This window comes from Coffea eugenioides, chromosome 6 (genome assembly GCF_003713205.1).
Source record: "Coffea eugenioides isolate CCC68of chromosome 6, Ceug_1.0, whole genome shotgun sequence".
NCBI classification, from domain to species: domain Eukaryota; kingdom Viridiplantae; phylum Streptophyta; class Magnoliopsida; order Gentianales; family Rubiaceae; genus Coffea; species Coffea eugenioides.
In genome coordinates, this window is record NC_040040.1 from 19,472,876 (window position 1) to 19,486,613 (window position 13,738).

A 13,738-nucleotide genomic window follows, 5' to 3' on the forward strand; every position below is an offset into this window, starting at 1 on the left:
TCCAATACCCAACAAAGCAGGTCTCAATAAGCTCGTTGTTGTCACTCTCAGCCTTATCAAATCCTGGTCCTCTTGTACCTCATGTTCCCCCTCCAGGTCTGGCATTGTTTCTGTTGTACTCTGATCAGGTTCCTTCCTATTTACTTCCTCCATCTCCAACCATTCTTTATGTGTTTTTTGAATAACACAGCATGGTTGGTGTCTACCTTGGTTCTCAAATTCCCTCTTGTTCCTTTTTTTTCCAAATGTGCCATAAGATGTTTGCAGTGAGACCAATATGGCTGTTACCCTCTTGCCTTGTTTTAGCTTCTGTGATCCTGCTCCACCACCTTGTGAAGTTGCATCTCTGGTTTTTTGCTCCATCCCACATAACTGGAACTACTTTCCATACATCGTTTGCTAAAGGGCATTGCAAAAGTGTGTGTTCTATCATTTCTGGCTCCTCTCCGCATCCCTTGCACATTGGATCCCCAATTGCAGCTTTTCTGTGGATTGCCTCTCTGACTGGTAGCATTCCATTAATACACTTCCAGATAAACACCTTAACTTTGTGTTTGATGTTGAGCTTCCACAGTGTATTCCAAGTTTGTTTGCTTTGATTACTGCCTGCATCAAAACTAGTTCCAACAGATTCCTGTCCTTTATTGCTACCTGATCTCTCATCTAAGAACCTTTTGTAACCAGATCTCACTGTATACTCGACTCCTTCACTGTGTTTCCAGTAGTTGGAATCTGCTCTACCTGCAAGACTAATTGGAATACTGAGAATCCTCTCTGCACCAGTCTTGTTGAACAATCTGAATATTACATTTGTGTTCCATCTACTTTAGTTGATTAGCTGATGTACAAAAACAAGCTCACAGTTTGGGGGTCTTGGAGTTGTAGGCAGACCTAATGGAGAAGTTGGTATCCATTTATGCTCCTATATGTTTGTGCCTCTCCCATTGCCAATTCTCCTCCTTATTCCTTCTTCCACAATCCCTCTGACTTCCATTAGTCCTTTCCAAAACCAAGACGCATTACCCTGAACTTTACAAGTAAAAATTGATTCTTTTAGGAAATACTTGGCTTTCAATACTTTGCTGACTAGGAGGTTTGGTTTGGTGATTAATCTCCAAACCAGTTTTCCTAGTAGAGCTTTGTTGAAAGCTTCTAGATTCTTAAATCCCAAGCCACCTTCCTGTCAATCCTGAGCCATTCTCCTCCAAGATATCCAGTGCATTTTGTTTTTACCATTAGTTTCCCCCCACCAATAGTTGGCCACAGCTGAGTTGATATCCTTGAGGAGTTTCCTAGGCAGCTTGAAACAAGACATAACATAGGTTGGCATAGCCATTGTGACTGCTTTGAGCATGACTTCCTTTCCAGCAGGACTTAGCAATTTATTCTTCCAACTTTCCAGCCTCCTCTTTATATTATCTCTTATATAGCCAAAAATCTGCTCCTTTGTTCTTGAAATAACCATAGGAAGACCAAGATATATCCCTTACTTCACTTCTGCCATTCCTCCTAAAGCACTGCAAATCTCCTGTTTCTGTCTGTATGTCAAATTTTTGCTAAAAAACACTAATGATTTCTCCAGATTGATTAGCTGTCCTGAGGCCTGTTCATAATCTTGGAGAATCTTCATGAGTTCCTTAGCTTGTTGCACATTAGCTCTACAGAATATAAGAGAATCATCCGCAAAAAAGAGGTGAGTTATGCTTGGACCTTGTCTACTGATCTTCAGGCCTTTCAGATTTTTGCTTTCTACTGATATTTGCAGTAGATTTGAGAAGCCTTCTGAGCATATCAAAAACAGGTAAGGTGAGAGGGGATCTCCCTGCCTTATTCCTCTTCCTGGCTTTACAAAGCCTTTGACTTCCCCATTGCAGTTGAAAGAGTAAGAGACAGTCTCCAGGCATCTTGATATCCAGCTTACCCATTTATCACAGAACCCCATTCTTGTCATCATGTCTCTAATAAAATGCCATTCAACTCTATCGTAAGCTTTAGCCATGTCTAGCTTAATAGCCATATACCCTTCTTTCCCTTGCCTTTTGTTTTTCAGATATTGCATATATTCCTGAGCAATGATCACATTATCTAAGATTTGTCTATCTGGTATGAAGGCAGATTAATTTTTACAAATGCACTTGTCAAGAACAGGTTTCAGTCTGTTTGCCAAAATTTTTGATATGATTTTATACAAGACACTACACAGACTGATTGGTCTATAGTTTTTCAAGCTAATTGGATTTAGAATTTTTGGAATGAGGGAGATAACTGTATGGTTAATAGATTTAAGCATGCAGCCAGTCACAAAGAAATCTTGGACAGCTTGAACCACATCATTTTTAATCACTTTCCAGAATTTTTGGAAGAACAGTGGAGTCATTCCATCCATTCCAGGGGCTTTATCTGGATTCATGGAAAAAACAGCAGTCCTGATTTCCTCTTCATGCACTAGTTTTGTCAATTTGGAGTTCATTTCCTCAGTAATAGAGTGTGGGATATCCCTTAGTACCTCTGAATTATCTTCTTTTCCTCCACTGGTAAAAAGGCTCCTATAGAACATGAAAATCTCAAAAATTAGATTTTCATCATTTTTTGTCCAAGTACCATCCTCTCTTTGAACATTACAGATTCTGTTCTTGTTTCTCCTCCCTCTCACATGAGCATGAAAAAAACTAGTGTTCTTGTGTCCCTCTCTTAGCCAGTTCACTCTAGCTTTTTGATTCCAAAAAGATTCCTCCTCTTTATATGCCTCTTTGAGCTGTTTCTTAAGGTCAAATCTGATCATCCTTTTGTTCTCCACATTTGACACATTCAAGCTCTCTAACCTACTCTTAATGTCATTGATTCTTACTTTGGAGTTTGCCTGGAAAGTGTTTTTCCATTACTCCAAAAAGCTTTTCACAGGGAAAAAAAATTGTCAATGCTTCAAATGTTTATAGGAATCCTCAGTAGGAATATAGTGCACTAAGTGCAGTGTATTTCTGGAACAGCATGGTGGAAAAATGGAAACTAAGCAAAGACACTTACATCTATGATGTCTGGCATGAATATAGGACGACAAGATTCTTGACCAATAGCTTGCAATTGTTGGTTATTGCTAGAATTCTGTTGATTTTTTTTTATTTTGTATATAGGTATCCGCATTCGTTTTACGGTTTGCAACTAATTCTGTTCAAGTCACGTCGAGTCCCTTGCAAGGGGAAACTCTCTCAACGTTGTCTTTTTACATTCCTATGGGTTTTGAACTCGAGACCTTATAATGAAAGGATGCAAGCCCCTTCCACTTGATTAAATGATGCAAAAAGTGAAACTTAGTTTTATGTCGAGATCTCATCGTTAAGGGATGCAAGTTATTTAGATGGAATTCAGTTGATTTTGTATTGCCAGTTTGGTGTTTCTAGAATCAAGATAGTTAATCAGTTCTCTCTTAAGCATCATTTCCATGCAGAGAATCTAACTTGCAAGTAAACATTGTACATGAGAGTCATGTTTTTCTCATATCTATGGCCTCGATGGTCTCTTTGGAGATCTTCTCTTTTCCATCTAAATACAAAAAGAACAATTGAATCAGTCATCAGAACTTTCAAATAAAGTTGCTGAAGTTTAATTTTTCGTAGGCCATTAAACAAAATTATCTCCAGATAAACTCCTTGTGATTTATGAATTCAGACATTGTGACAGGATGAAATCTAATTTTTGGGACCCCCAAAAAAAAAAGGAAAAAAAGAGGACAAGATCACAGGTAATTAATTCTTTACAGTGCACACAGATATACAACCAAATACATATAGTATGATGACAACTCTACCTCTAGAATTTCGTTAGAAAATTTTGATTTGTATACATTGCATAATCAATTTGCATCATTATCCTAACGTAAACATCCATTGCTTCTTGAAAAGTCTCTTTTATAAAAGGAAAAATGGATCCAAGAACTACATCTGAGATTTTCAACTTTCACATCATGTCCGGTCTTCACTTGTAACTTTAAAACAGTAAAACATCCAAGTGTCAATAGAACGTAAATAATCTAAACATGAAATAGATAAAATGTTTCTTGCTTACCAAGGATAAACCTCCACACCACAAGAGTGCCTACTTTTCTCATTCACCTTTTCTTTTAGCTGCTCTTTTATTTATTTTTTTAAATATAAGTGGAAAGTTTCGAATCTAATATCTCTCACTTACACTCCCTCCCTTGATACCACCAAATCCATCCCTCCCCACTAAAGGTGTCAAAATGGGTGATTTGAGTAGGTTTGGGTTGGGTAAAATGGGTAATGGGTATAAGTTAGTCAATCCATTTATACTCATTTAATTAGATGGGTATAAATGGGTAAGTCAAAAAATAAATTAGGTAACCCAATTATCTATTTATAACCCATTTATTTTAACTTTTTGTAAATTCATTTAAATTCATTTTTGCAAACTAAATTATCAATTTATACCATCCTTTGCACTCATCATTAGTTTTAAATATTTATTTATAATACTCAATAAACCTAATTATCAATTTTTTCCCATATGTACTCTATGTCGCAAAATTACATACTATTTAATAATTAAAAAATAAGAATATAAAAATTTGAACTAAGTACTATAAAAGTTAACATAAAAACTTAATCAAAAAATTTTGAACCTCTAACATTTTGTTGTGTGTAAATTAAAATTTTCATTTTGAAAAAATAAGAAAAGAGGTTAAAATTTGTCATAAATTGATAATGCTGAAAAATGAGTAAGTTAACAAACTAAGAGAAAATAAAATGATAAAATAAAACCAACAAATAATAATAATAATGTAACAAAAGTAGTTAACATCATGACAAAATGAAAATTTTGAAAAAAAAAATGGGTGGAGGAAGAGAGGAGGTTTGGGGGAAGTCAATTCTAAATGGGTTAATTGAGTTTGATGGGTTACCCAATAATACTAATTTATTAAATGGGTATTATTGGATAACCCATTTATACCCATATGCAATAATTTAAGATACCCATACCCATCTATTCATGGACGGGTACGGGTAAATTTAGTTAAATGAGTTTGTTTGACAGCTATACTTCCCACCCACTTTTTTCCCATTCACCTTGTTGCAACGCAATTTCACACATTTTGTCTGGACTCCTACCAAACATGTCATTGTCATGTACCTAAACATTTCATAGAACAAATTCCCATCAAATTCTCTAGTAATCTTCTTCTCAATAAAGCAAATTGATTGAAAATCTATGTTGTTGTGTTTCACAACCCCATGGCCGAACTAGATTGTATATGCATATAAATTAAAATGGTTCGAAAAATCAGATTGGGACCAAATTTTACAAATTTAAATTTATAAGGGATATAAAATTAAAATTTTAAAAGATTAATTTGACGAAATGTGAAAAACATTTTGAATGATTTTCCCTTCAAGTAAATTATAATTCTAGAGATTGATATATTGATCCCATAGTTCCTTCTATCAAGTTGAACGCCAATTCTATAGCTACATAGTAGATAAAATTTAAAGGCCACGCGATGTGCCTTTTATTGCCAAAAGTCATCCAACCCTAATTTAGAGATGGACTGTGAACTAACCAAGCCCAACCCCCCCCGGGGTATTTTGTTCTTAAGCCCAACCTTTTTTAGGCCTGTTAAACACTTCACCATGTTTGTGGGTTACTTTTCGTGAGAAACAAAAGAATTGAAGGACCAGATAATGAATTGAAGAATGTTATTTTGGGGATTTTAATTCCTGTCGCAATTATTTCCAAATTCTTTCTCTCTTTACAAAGCTTATCTTTCTTTCAAGTGGAAAAGAGCAACTAACGAGCTGATTACCTAGTATTTAATCTCTTTCCGTATGTTATGAGCACAGCATTTGTGTTTGTTTAATTATTACACTAGCACAAGTAACTGTTGGAGCTCGATTCTTTGACATTATATGGGAATTCAAGTTGAAAGTTGAGTTTGGCTCTTTAAACTTGACCAAGCTGAGTTCGAACTTAAGTTTGCAATACTCATTTAACAAATGTTATATTAGTTGTAAAATATGAAAGAATTGATGTTCTTATAACCTTGTTTCAATACTCTTAAAAAATAGAATAAAGAAAACATTAAAATATAAGGGTCATAGGTGCAAACTATCATAAGAATAAAAAGACGAAAAGCTAGAAAAGAGACACAATAAATGAAGCTTTATTGCTCCATATGCATGATAAAGAAAACAAAAAGAAGAAAATAGAGGCTCAAAATTGGGAGGTAAAGAAGAACAAGAGTAAAAAACAAAAGGAAAATAAAATCCAACTTACCAATGCAAGGATCGTTGGGAGTTGAATATAAGAAAGGGTTTGTGAATTAGAATGAAGGGATAAATAGATTTGAGCTTTGAGGGGAAGGATGATCGACTAGAAGAGACAAAAAAAGTCGTGGATTTTGAGTAGCAATAGGGAAGGAGAAGGATCTGAACATTTTATTTAGTGAAGTATATATTTTTTTCACAACATACTTTTATACATATTTTGTAGGATTAGAAACTAGGGACAGATGTGCGTGTATATATAATGTATATGTTTGCAAAACTATTTGCAAATGGATTTGTAGCCACTTATTTTAGCTTAGTGACTAAGGTCGAAATCCTAATACGTAGAGATTTTAAATTCTAATTCCCCTACCCTCTCTCTGCTTCTTAAATCCTACTCCTCTTCTACTAAAAAAATTTTAAAAAAAAGGAATTGCATCCATTTGTTTATTATATAATTTAGTATATGTATACCTAATGTTTATAATCACAAATATAGTTGATCTGCTTACAAACAAATTCCATCTTTAGCTCGACTAGTAAATGATCCTAATAATAAATGTGTTGAAGCTAAATTCGTATCATTCGATCAAAACCCTTTTCAAACTCGAACGAGCCAAACATGTCTAGTAAAGGGCATATTAAATGCAAACGAGAAAGCGACAGGGCAGTGTGCAAATTGAGCAAAGTTGGAGGGCTGTTTTCTTGAACCCCACCAAAAAGTGAGTTCCTCCTCATTTTAGTAATTTTAAATGCTTAAGAATCACATAATATGAACCAATCTATCTATTGGCCCACTTGGAAGAACATTTTTTACCACTCAGACACTCGCCCACGCAACAGACTTAATCACCACAAAGTATCAACGAACAAAGATCCAAGCAGGCCTAACCAGATTCACGACATGACGGTCCATGCAAAATTTTGCCTAACCACTCCAACTTTTAAATAGACTAACAGCTCAAACTCAAGAATTCTTTCTCAGATCATCATTTTTTCCTCTTAGAAGTATGGAATCTTTCTGCTCGAATTTTGATCTCAACCCATCAACTACTTCTCTAATTTCTAAATCGTTTCAAAGACCCACTTCAAAGTTATTCTTTCCTAGTCGGTTTCCTAGCTCAATTTGTGATAAAAACAAAAAATTTGGACTTAAATTACCTGCAACAAGGAAGTCCAATACACATCATAACAATAAAGCACCTGTTGAATTAAAAGACAGTTTGTTTAGATGGGTCAGTGGTGGAGTTTTTGGGTTTGCTGCTGCTGTATCCTTATGTTGTTCTGACTCTCCAGCTTTTGCACAGTCTATTACTATTGCATTCCCGGTTTCTCACACGCGGGAGGTAACTAATTACTGAAACAATTCAGTTCTTGAACTGTATCTTTCTAAGTATTTTGTTGCCTGGTTTGGTTTCACTTGGATTTTTACTTTTGTTTTACGAGTTTCCTGATTATGGAATTGTTTTACTGGTAGATAAATACAGTTCAGAGAACCCTTGTGGAAGCTTGGGGTCTGATTAGGGAAACCTTTGTTGATCCTACTTTCAATCATCAAGGTATGAAATCACAATTCTTTAATGCATGTTCTTGAGTTCAGATGTTTTCCGTGAGAAACAAAATAATTTCAAGCTTGTAATTGCATGCAATGTGGCACTGTCAAGAACTGTCTAATTTGAGGAGAAATACTTGATTGGCAAATGGAATTTTTCTTGGTAGATTGAATAAACAAAAAGAAATGATAAGATTGTCGCTAGTCCTTCCTGTCCTCTGCTCTTGATAGCTGTTGATTATTCCACTCTATTAAGAGACTTATCTCCCATTTACCAAGCACTATTTGAAACTCGGTGTAATCTCTGAATTGGTGAAGTTTCAATTTGCAGACTGGGATTTGAAACTTCAGCAGACAATGGTAGAAATGTTTCCTCTTAAGTCAGAAGATGCAGCTTATGGCAAGATTAAGGGAATGCTTTCTTCTCTTGGAGATCCCTTTACTCGCATTATCAGTCCTAAGGTAATAACCATCGGAAGATATGAATGTCCAATATCCAATATCATTCCTGGCATGATAAAAAGTGACAATCCGCTGGATTTCTTAATCGCCAGGTTGTTCCTTTGATTTTCTCTTCTTCCCTGTTATACCTTCTTAACATGCTATAATTTCAAAGATTTGAGCAGCTATTCTAGTCATTCCAGTTCTATAAAGTTCCTATTTCTAAATTTCCAACTCCTTCCTTGGCATTTTGGAATGCAATTGCTAGAAACTACATTGACCTCATTTTATATCAAAAGTACCTAGTCTGCTGTGTTGTTCCATTTTGGTTCATCTAAAGTTTCGATTTTGTTTATGATTTATTGTAGAGGGTTCTTGAATGCAGGAATACCAGAGCTTTAGAATAGGAACTGATGGAAATTTGCAAGGTGTTGGTCTCTTCATTACTGTCGAACCAAAAACAGGGCACCTGGTTGGTAACACATTCTTTTGAACTTGAGTTTTCATATTCTATTAATAGCAATCAGGCCAAAACAATACATTTTCTAATCTGCATTTTCTGTAAGTCTGTGCTCCTAAATGGATTACTAAATGAATTAATGCGTTCAAAATTTATTCATATCATGCATAGTTCATAAACTTGCTACCATGGTTCCTACTACACTTGCTTAAACTTTTTGACACCCTTCTAATTGAAGCTGTTGTCTACCTATTTAATTAAGATAATCGCAAGCTTAAGAAGCCCAAAGCCTATAGCCAGCGTATTAGGAAAAATCAACCAAAAGCAAAGCAGGTGAAAAGAAGTGAAGATGCATGTAGTTGCATTCATGGTGATACGGATCATGAAACTCTGGAACAAAGCATTATTCTGTCACCATAACTGATAGTCTGCATGCTCCCCAGAATTCGAGCAGGGTGTCACAAGATGCAACCCTTGAGGGGAAACAAGACTGAACAGAACCATTGTTATTCTGATGTGATGAGAACCATTGTTATTCTGTGCCTTTCTCTTCTTGGCACATGTGTCTATTTGTTTTGTTTCTCTTTTGCATTCATTTGACTGCACATTATGTCCACCAAGTGGATTGAATACTAAATTCCTAAATGTGTCCAAGTTCTACTGAGACTGTAAAATATTTGTTTATCTGTCCAGGTTCTTGGATCCCTGCAAACATTCATATAGTCTTTGTTTCTAACATTTGACTACAAATGGTTATGTATTGTTTTCATTGTCATCTAACTGCAGGTTGTTTCATCATGTGTGGAGCATGGTCCAGCCGCACGTGCTGGTATACATGAAGGAGATGAGCTGGTTGAAATTAATGGTAAATGACGACCAAACTCTTCATCTTATCAATTAACAAGATTTATTTATGTATTTTCCATAATTTGATAGAGGCTGAGCTACTATTGAACAATACTCCCATGCATAATGGCTGAGTGAAATAAATGAGACTCTAGGACCTAATCTCAAAGATGGATTGTAATTTTTTTTCTTGGCAGATTCTAAATAATTATACTGTCTTATGTGAAAGTTGAAAGGTCTATATGCTTCAGATAATTTACCCTGTGGATAGGGTTCAATGCTGTTAGTTCTTTTTAAGTTGAAGATTTGCCTCAATTTTCTGGATTTAGTTCAGACTATCAGGCCAAGGCAATGCGTTAATTATGTCTATGCCATGTAGGCAGATGATGTTTTTTAAGTAATTGAATTGCCTCGTGTAGATTACTGACTCATGTATTCTAAAGGAAAATCCTAAGGTCAGCCACATTTATTAGACTTTATCCACACAATCCTTGTGGTTTTAGCTCCAGATGTATTCAAACTCATACATACTGTTCAGAAACAAATAAATTTGGATAATGACAAGGAAATCAAATATTGTAAATTCGGATCTTCATTTAACAAAATTTCTTTGGGACTCACCTGAAGTATTTTATTCATCTCTAAAGTTTGACATTTTCCAATCTACTTTTAAGTGCTTTCTGTAAGCACTTCCTCTCTGGGAAGAGATGTTGTTGATGGGGGAAGCTTTTTATCTTTATCCACTGCAAATCCTTTTCTCTTGACTGTCAGTTTAGGACCATGAACAGCCTCGGGGGTTACCACTCAGCTAGTGATTAGAACTAATAGCTTGTATTTATCTTCGTTCCAAAAGGTTCTGTTCATAATTCTTTAGTACTACACACTGTGTACTTGAAATAAATATAGGTGTTATTCTACCAACTTGTCTTGGTAGGAAAAGATATGTGTACAAAAATAAGTGCCTAAAGCATTGTTGACTGTTGTTTGTAAAAATCAGGGGAAGGCATTGAGGGAATCGGAAGCGAAGCAGCAGCACAGAAGCTCAGAGGCTGTGCTGGCACTACTGTTACTGTAAAAATTCACCCCGTAAGCAATTTTCCTTCCAATCTTTGTATTCAACATGGCCATAGGGTGTTCTCAAAAACTGCAGCATCCTTCAATTAGACAATTATGCATCTTAGCTTTGCAAATGTTAAAAATGACAAGGAATCCAGAAGTCAAGATTCATTTCAAACCTTGATTGGATTCAAAGTATCTAAAACTGGATGTCTCTGGTTCTTTCAAACAATGAGTCAGTTGACAGGTCAGGAAATTTTCATTTTTATCCAACATTCTATGATACTTTGACATATTTTCTTGTTAAGTAACCATTGCTTCACTTCCAACATAAAAATGTTCACTTTGTTTATAACAAGACTAAGCCCCGACAGCTGCATGAAATCAATCACATTTAGATGATGCATATGAACATTCAGTGATGCTGATTTGTTGGTGTCATTGTCAGTTGAAGTTCTAAGATGGTGGATGTAACTTGACTTGCATATACAAGCATGTCAATCTGAGAGTTGACATATTTAACATGCATTGGTAATCACATGTTGTACTCACATTCTAACTTCCTGTTCTTGCTGGTTTGTTTTCATTCTTTTCAGGGTACTGATTCCAAAAATTCTAATTTCAGAGAGGTACAAATGCATTACTAGTACAATTAGTTGGTATACTGCATCTTACATGGCTAGTTAATTCTGGCATAGTGACGGTTATCTCAAAGGCTAGATTGCAGTAATTTGGAATAGAACATGTCCACAGCAGAGCTTTGTGCTGCAACCTAGATCCAGTATTTATTACTCGATGAACTTATATAAAACTACACAATATCGTGAAGGTAAAACTACCTCGTGAAGTAATTCGGTTCTCACCAGTATCCAGTGCTATCATCACTCACAGAACACCTGACGGTCACATGTCAAAAACTGGATATGTGAAATTGTCAGCTTTCTCTCAGGTAGTCAGAAAAAACTCATGATATTCAGTCACTTCTTCTTTTGCACATCATGTTTGCATGACATCCTTTTAATATGACAGAGTTCTGCAACCGATATGCAAAATACCATCCGTGAGATGGAAAATCAAGGCGTACAGTCGTACATCTTAGACCTGCGGAATAATCCTGTAAGCTCAAGGATTTCTGTTCTCTTGGTGCAAAGCTTTTTGTACCTTTAATGCGCATTCATAACTTGATTACAAGTATTCTTTTTTCTCCTTATGACCTTGCAGGGCGGTTTGGTCAAAGCAGGACTTGATGTTGCCCAAATTTGGCTTGATGGGGATGAGACTCTTGTAAACACCATTGATAGAGATGGTAATTTGTTCTCAATCAGCATGGCCAACGGGCATGCTGTAACACACGATCCACTTGTTGTCCTTGTGAGTAGATGAATGATTCCAACAACATAGAAGTGTAGATGGATCTCTTTTTGCTTGAGAGATACTTGAATAATACTTCCCGAAAGCATTCCCATGGTTTGACCTGCGAACTTCTTTCCTTTTACTTGAACAGGTGAACGAGGGAAGTGCAAGTGCCAGTGAGATTCTGGCAGGAGCTCTTCATGACAATGGCCGAGCACTTCTTGTTGGACATAGAACTTTTGGGAAGGGAAAAATACAGGTTTGCAGTATCTTCTTAAAAGCATAACTGTTATAGACGCACTCCATCATTTAAAATCTCAAACTTCCGCTCATAATCTAAGGATCAATAACTTGGAGCTTTGAATCAAAGGATGAGCTCATAAAAATATCAGAGATTCCCTTTTTTTTCCTAAAGGTAATAGATACCAGGAAACATATCCTTGTCTTCCTCAGACTGATTTTTACAAACTGGCCATGTTGTGGTGGACACGCCAAAAACTTTTCTTAGCTTGTTTAAGTGGTTTCAAGAGATTACACTAGGCCTCACCTCAAATATTTAAGATTAGCTGAACTCAACCTGTGGCCATCAAGTTTGGAATTGGGGATGGTTAAAATGTTAGAACAAAGAAGCATTTAATTGCCATATACCAGGAGTTTGAAGTCTTGCCATTGGGGTGGCATCCTAATGGCTGGATTCCTCCTACTGACTCTTAAACATCTGAATCCTTTTCGACTTTGGGGTTACCTTATCACTTTTTTATCACCACTTCTTTGAGAACTTATGGCACTGCACATCAGTTCCCTTAACAATGCTGAGTCATTTTGCTGCAGAGCATAACGGAGCTGGATGACGGATCGGCTTTATTTATAACAGTGGCAAAATACTTGTCCCCAGGACTTCATGACATTGATCAGGTTGGAATAACACCTGATGTTCAGTGCTCAGCTGATATGCTCAATTCACCCAAAGAATCCTCCAAGGACAAGAACTTGAACTCACCCCTGGAAGCTGATTCTTGCATCATAATTGCTGAGCATGAGTTGGATATTCAAGAATCCGAAGCCTCTCCTTCTTAAGTGATCGTTCAACCTCGAAGGACTTCCACTCCATTAAATTAATGGAAGTCATTAGCATAGTATATATGGTAGGATGCATCGTTTCATAAATCATACTAATATGTTCTTCTTGTATACATCTTGGCGTAGATGTTAGATATAACCACTTGTGGTGGTATACTGCTGTATACCATATAGTATTTCAACACAAAAAAGAAAGGAAAAGGTGTCGATATTAAGCTGAACCTCATATGTCACTACCAAATTGAATTGGTTTGGAAAAAACAAATAATTTTCCAACTCAGCCAAATCAAGCGCCTATTCAATTCTTTTGACAAAATACCAGAAGAATTTTTAGCCAGTACTGCTTTGAACTTGCTTCACCGTCAACTGACAGTCCTCCATTTATACAATCAAACCAGCACTCAACTGACGTACAAATTCAAATGTGTAAAATAAAACTACGGACCTTGAGAGTTTGCATGGCATAACGGTCTTTGCATGCCAAATTACTAAGATTGGTACAAAAAAAAGATATACTAAGGTTCACATTAAACCATATATACTGTTGAACTTTGCAAAAGTTTATTTTATATTTACTTCGTATTTTAAAATAATTTACATTTTTTTAAAAAAAATTAAACGTACAACTTGTTGAATTGGACAAAACCGTTTCGAAAGCATTCGTCCCACCCCCCG

General features: G+C 35.9%; 1 protein-coding gene across 1 annotated transcript; it reads left to right on the forward strand.

Annotated features, from left to right (window-relative positions):
- Positions 1-7,181: 7,181 nt before the first annotated feature.
- On the forward strand, positions 7,182-13,343 carry LOC113774698 (carboxyl-terminal-processing peptidase 3, chloroplastic). The gene is made up of 12 exons (XM_027319301.1): positions 7,182-7,621; positions 7,753-7,834; positions 8,159-8,289; positions 8,654-8,740; positions 9,515-9,593; positions 10,572-10,660; positions 11,227-11,259; positions 11,460-11,579; positions 11,660-11,746; positions 11,852-12,001; positions 12,135-12,242; positions 12,815-13,343. The coding sequence occupies exons 1-12, from the start codon at positions 7,286-7,288 to the stop codon at positions 13,058-13,060; spliced, it is 1,548 nt and encodes a 515-aa protein (XP_027175102.1). The 5' UTR covers positions 7,182-7,285; the 3' UTR covers positions 13,061-13,343.
- Positions 13,344-13,738: the final 395 nt, after the last annotated feature.

Coding starts and splice junctions, on each gene's coding strand:
- LOC113774698 (XM_027319301.1), top strand. CDS start 7,286: ATGGAATCTTTCTGCTCGAATTTTGATCTCAACCCATCAACTACTTCT. Junction 7,622..7,752: donor CGGTTTCTCACACGCGGGAG/GTAACTAATTAC, acceptor TTTTACTGGTAG/ATAAATACAGTTCAGAGAAC. Junction 10,661..11,226: donor TTACTGTAAAAATTCACCCC/GTAAGCAATTTT, acceptor CATTCTTTTCAG/GGTACTGATTCCAAAAATTC.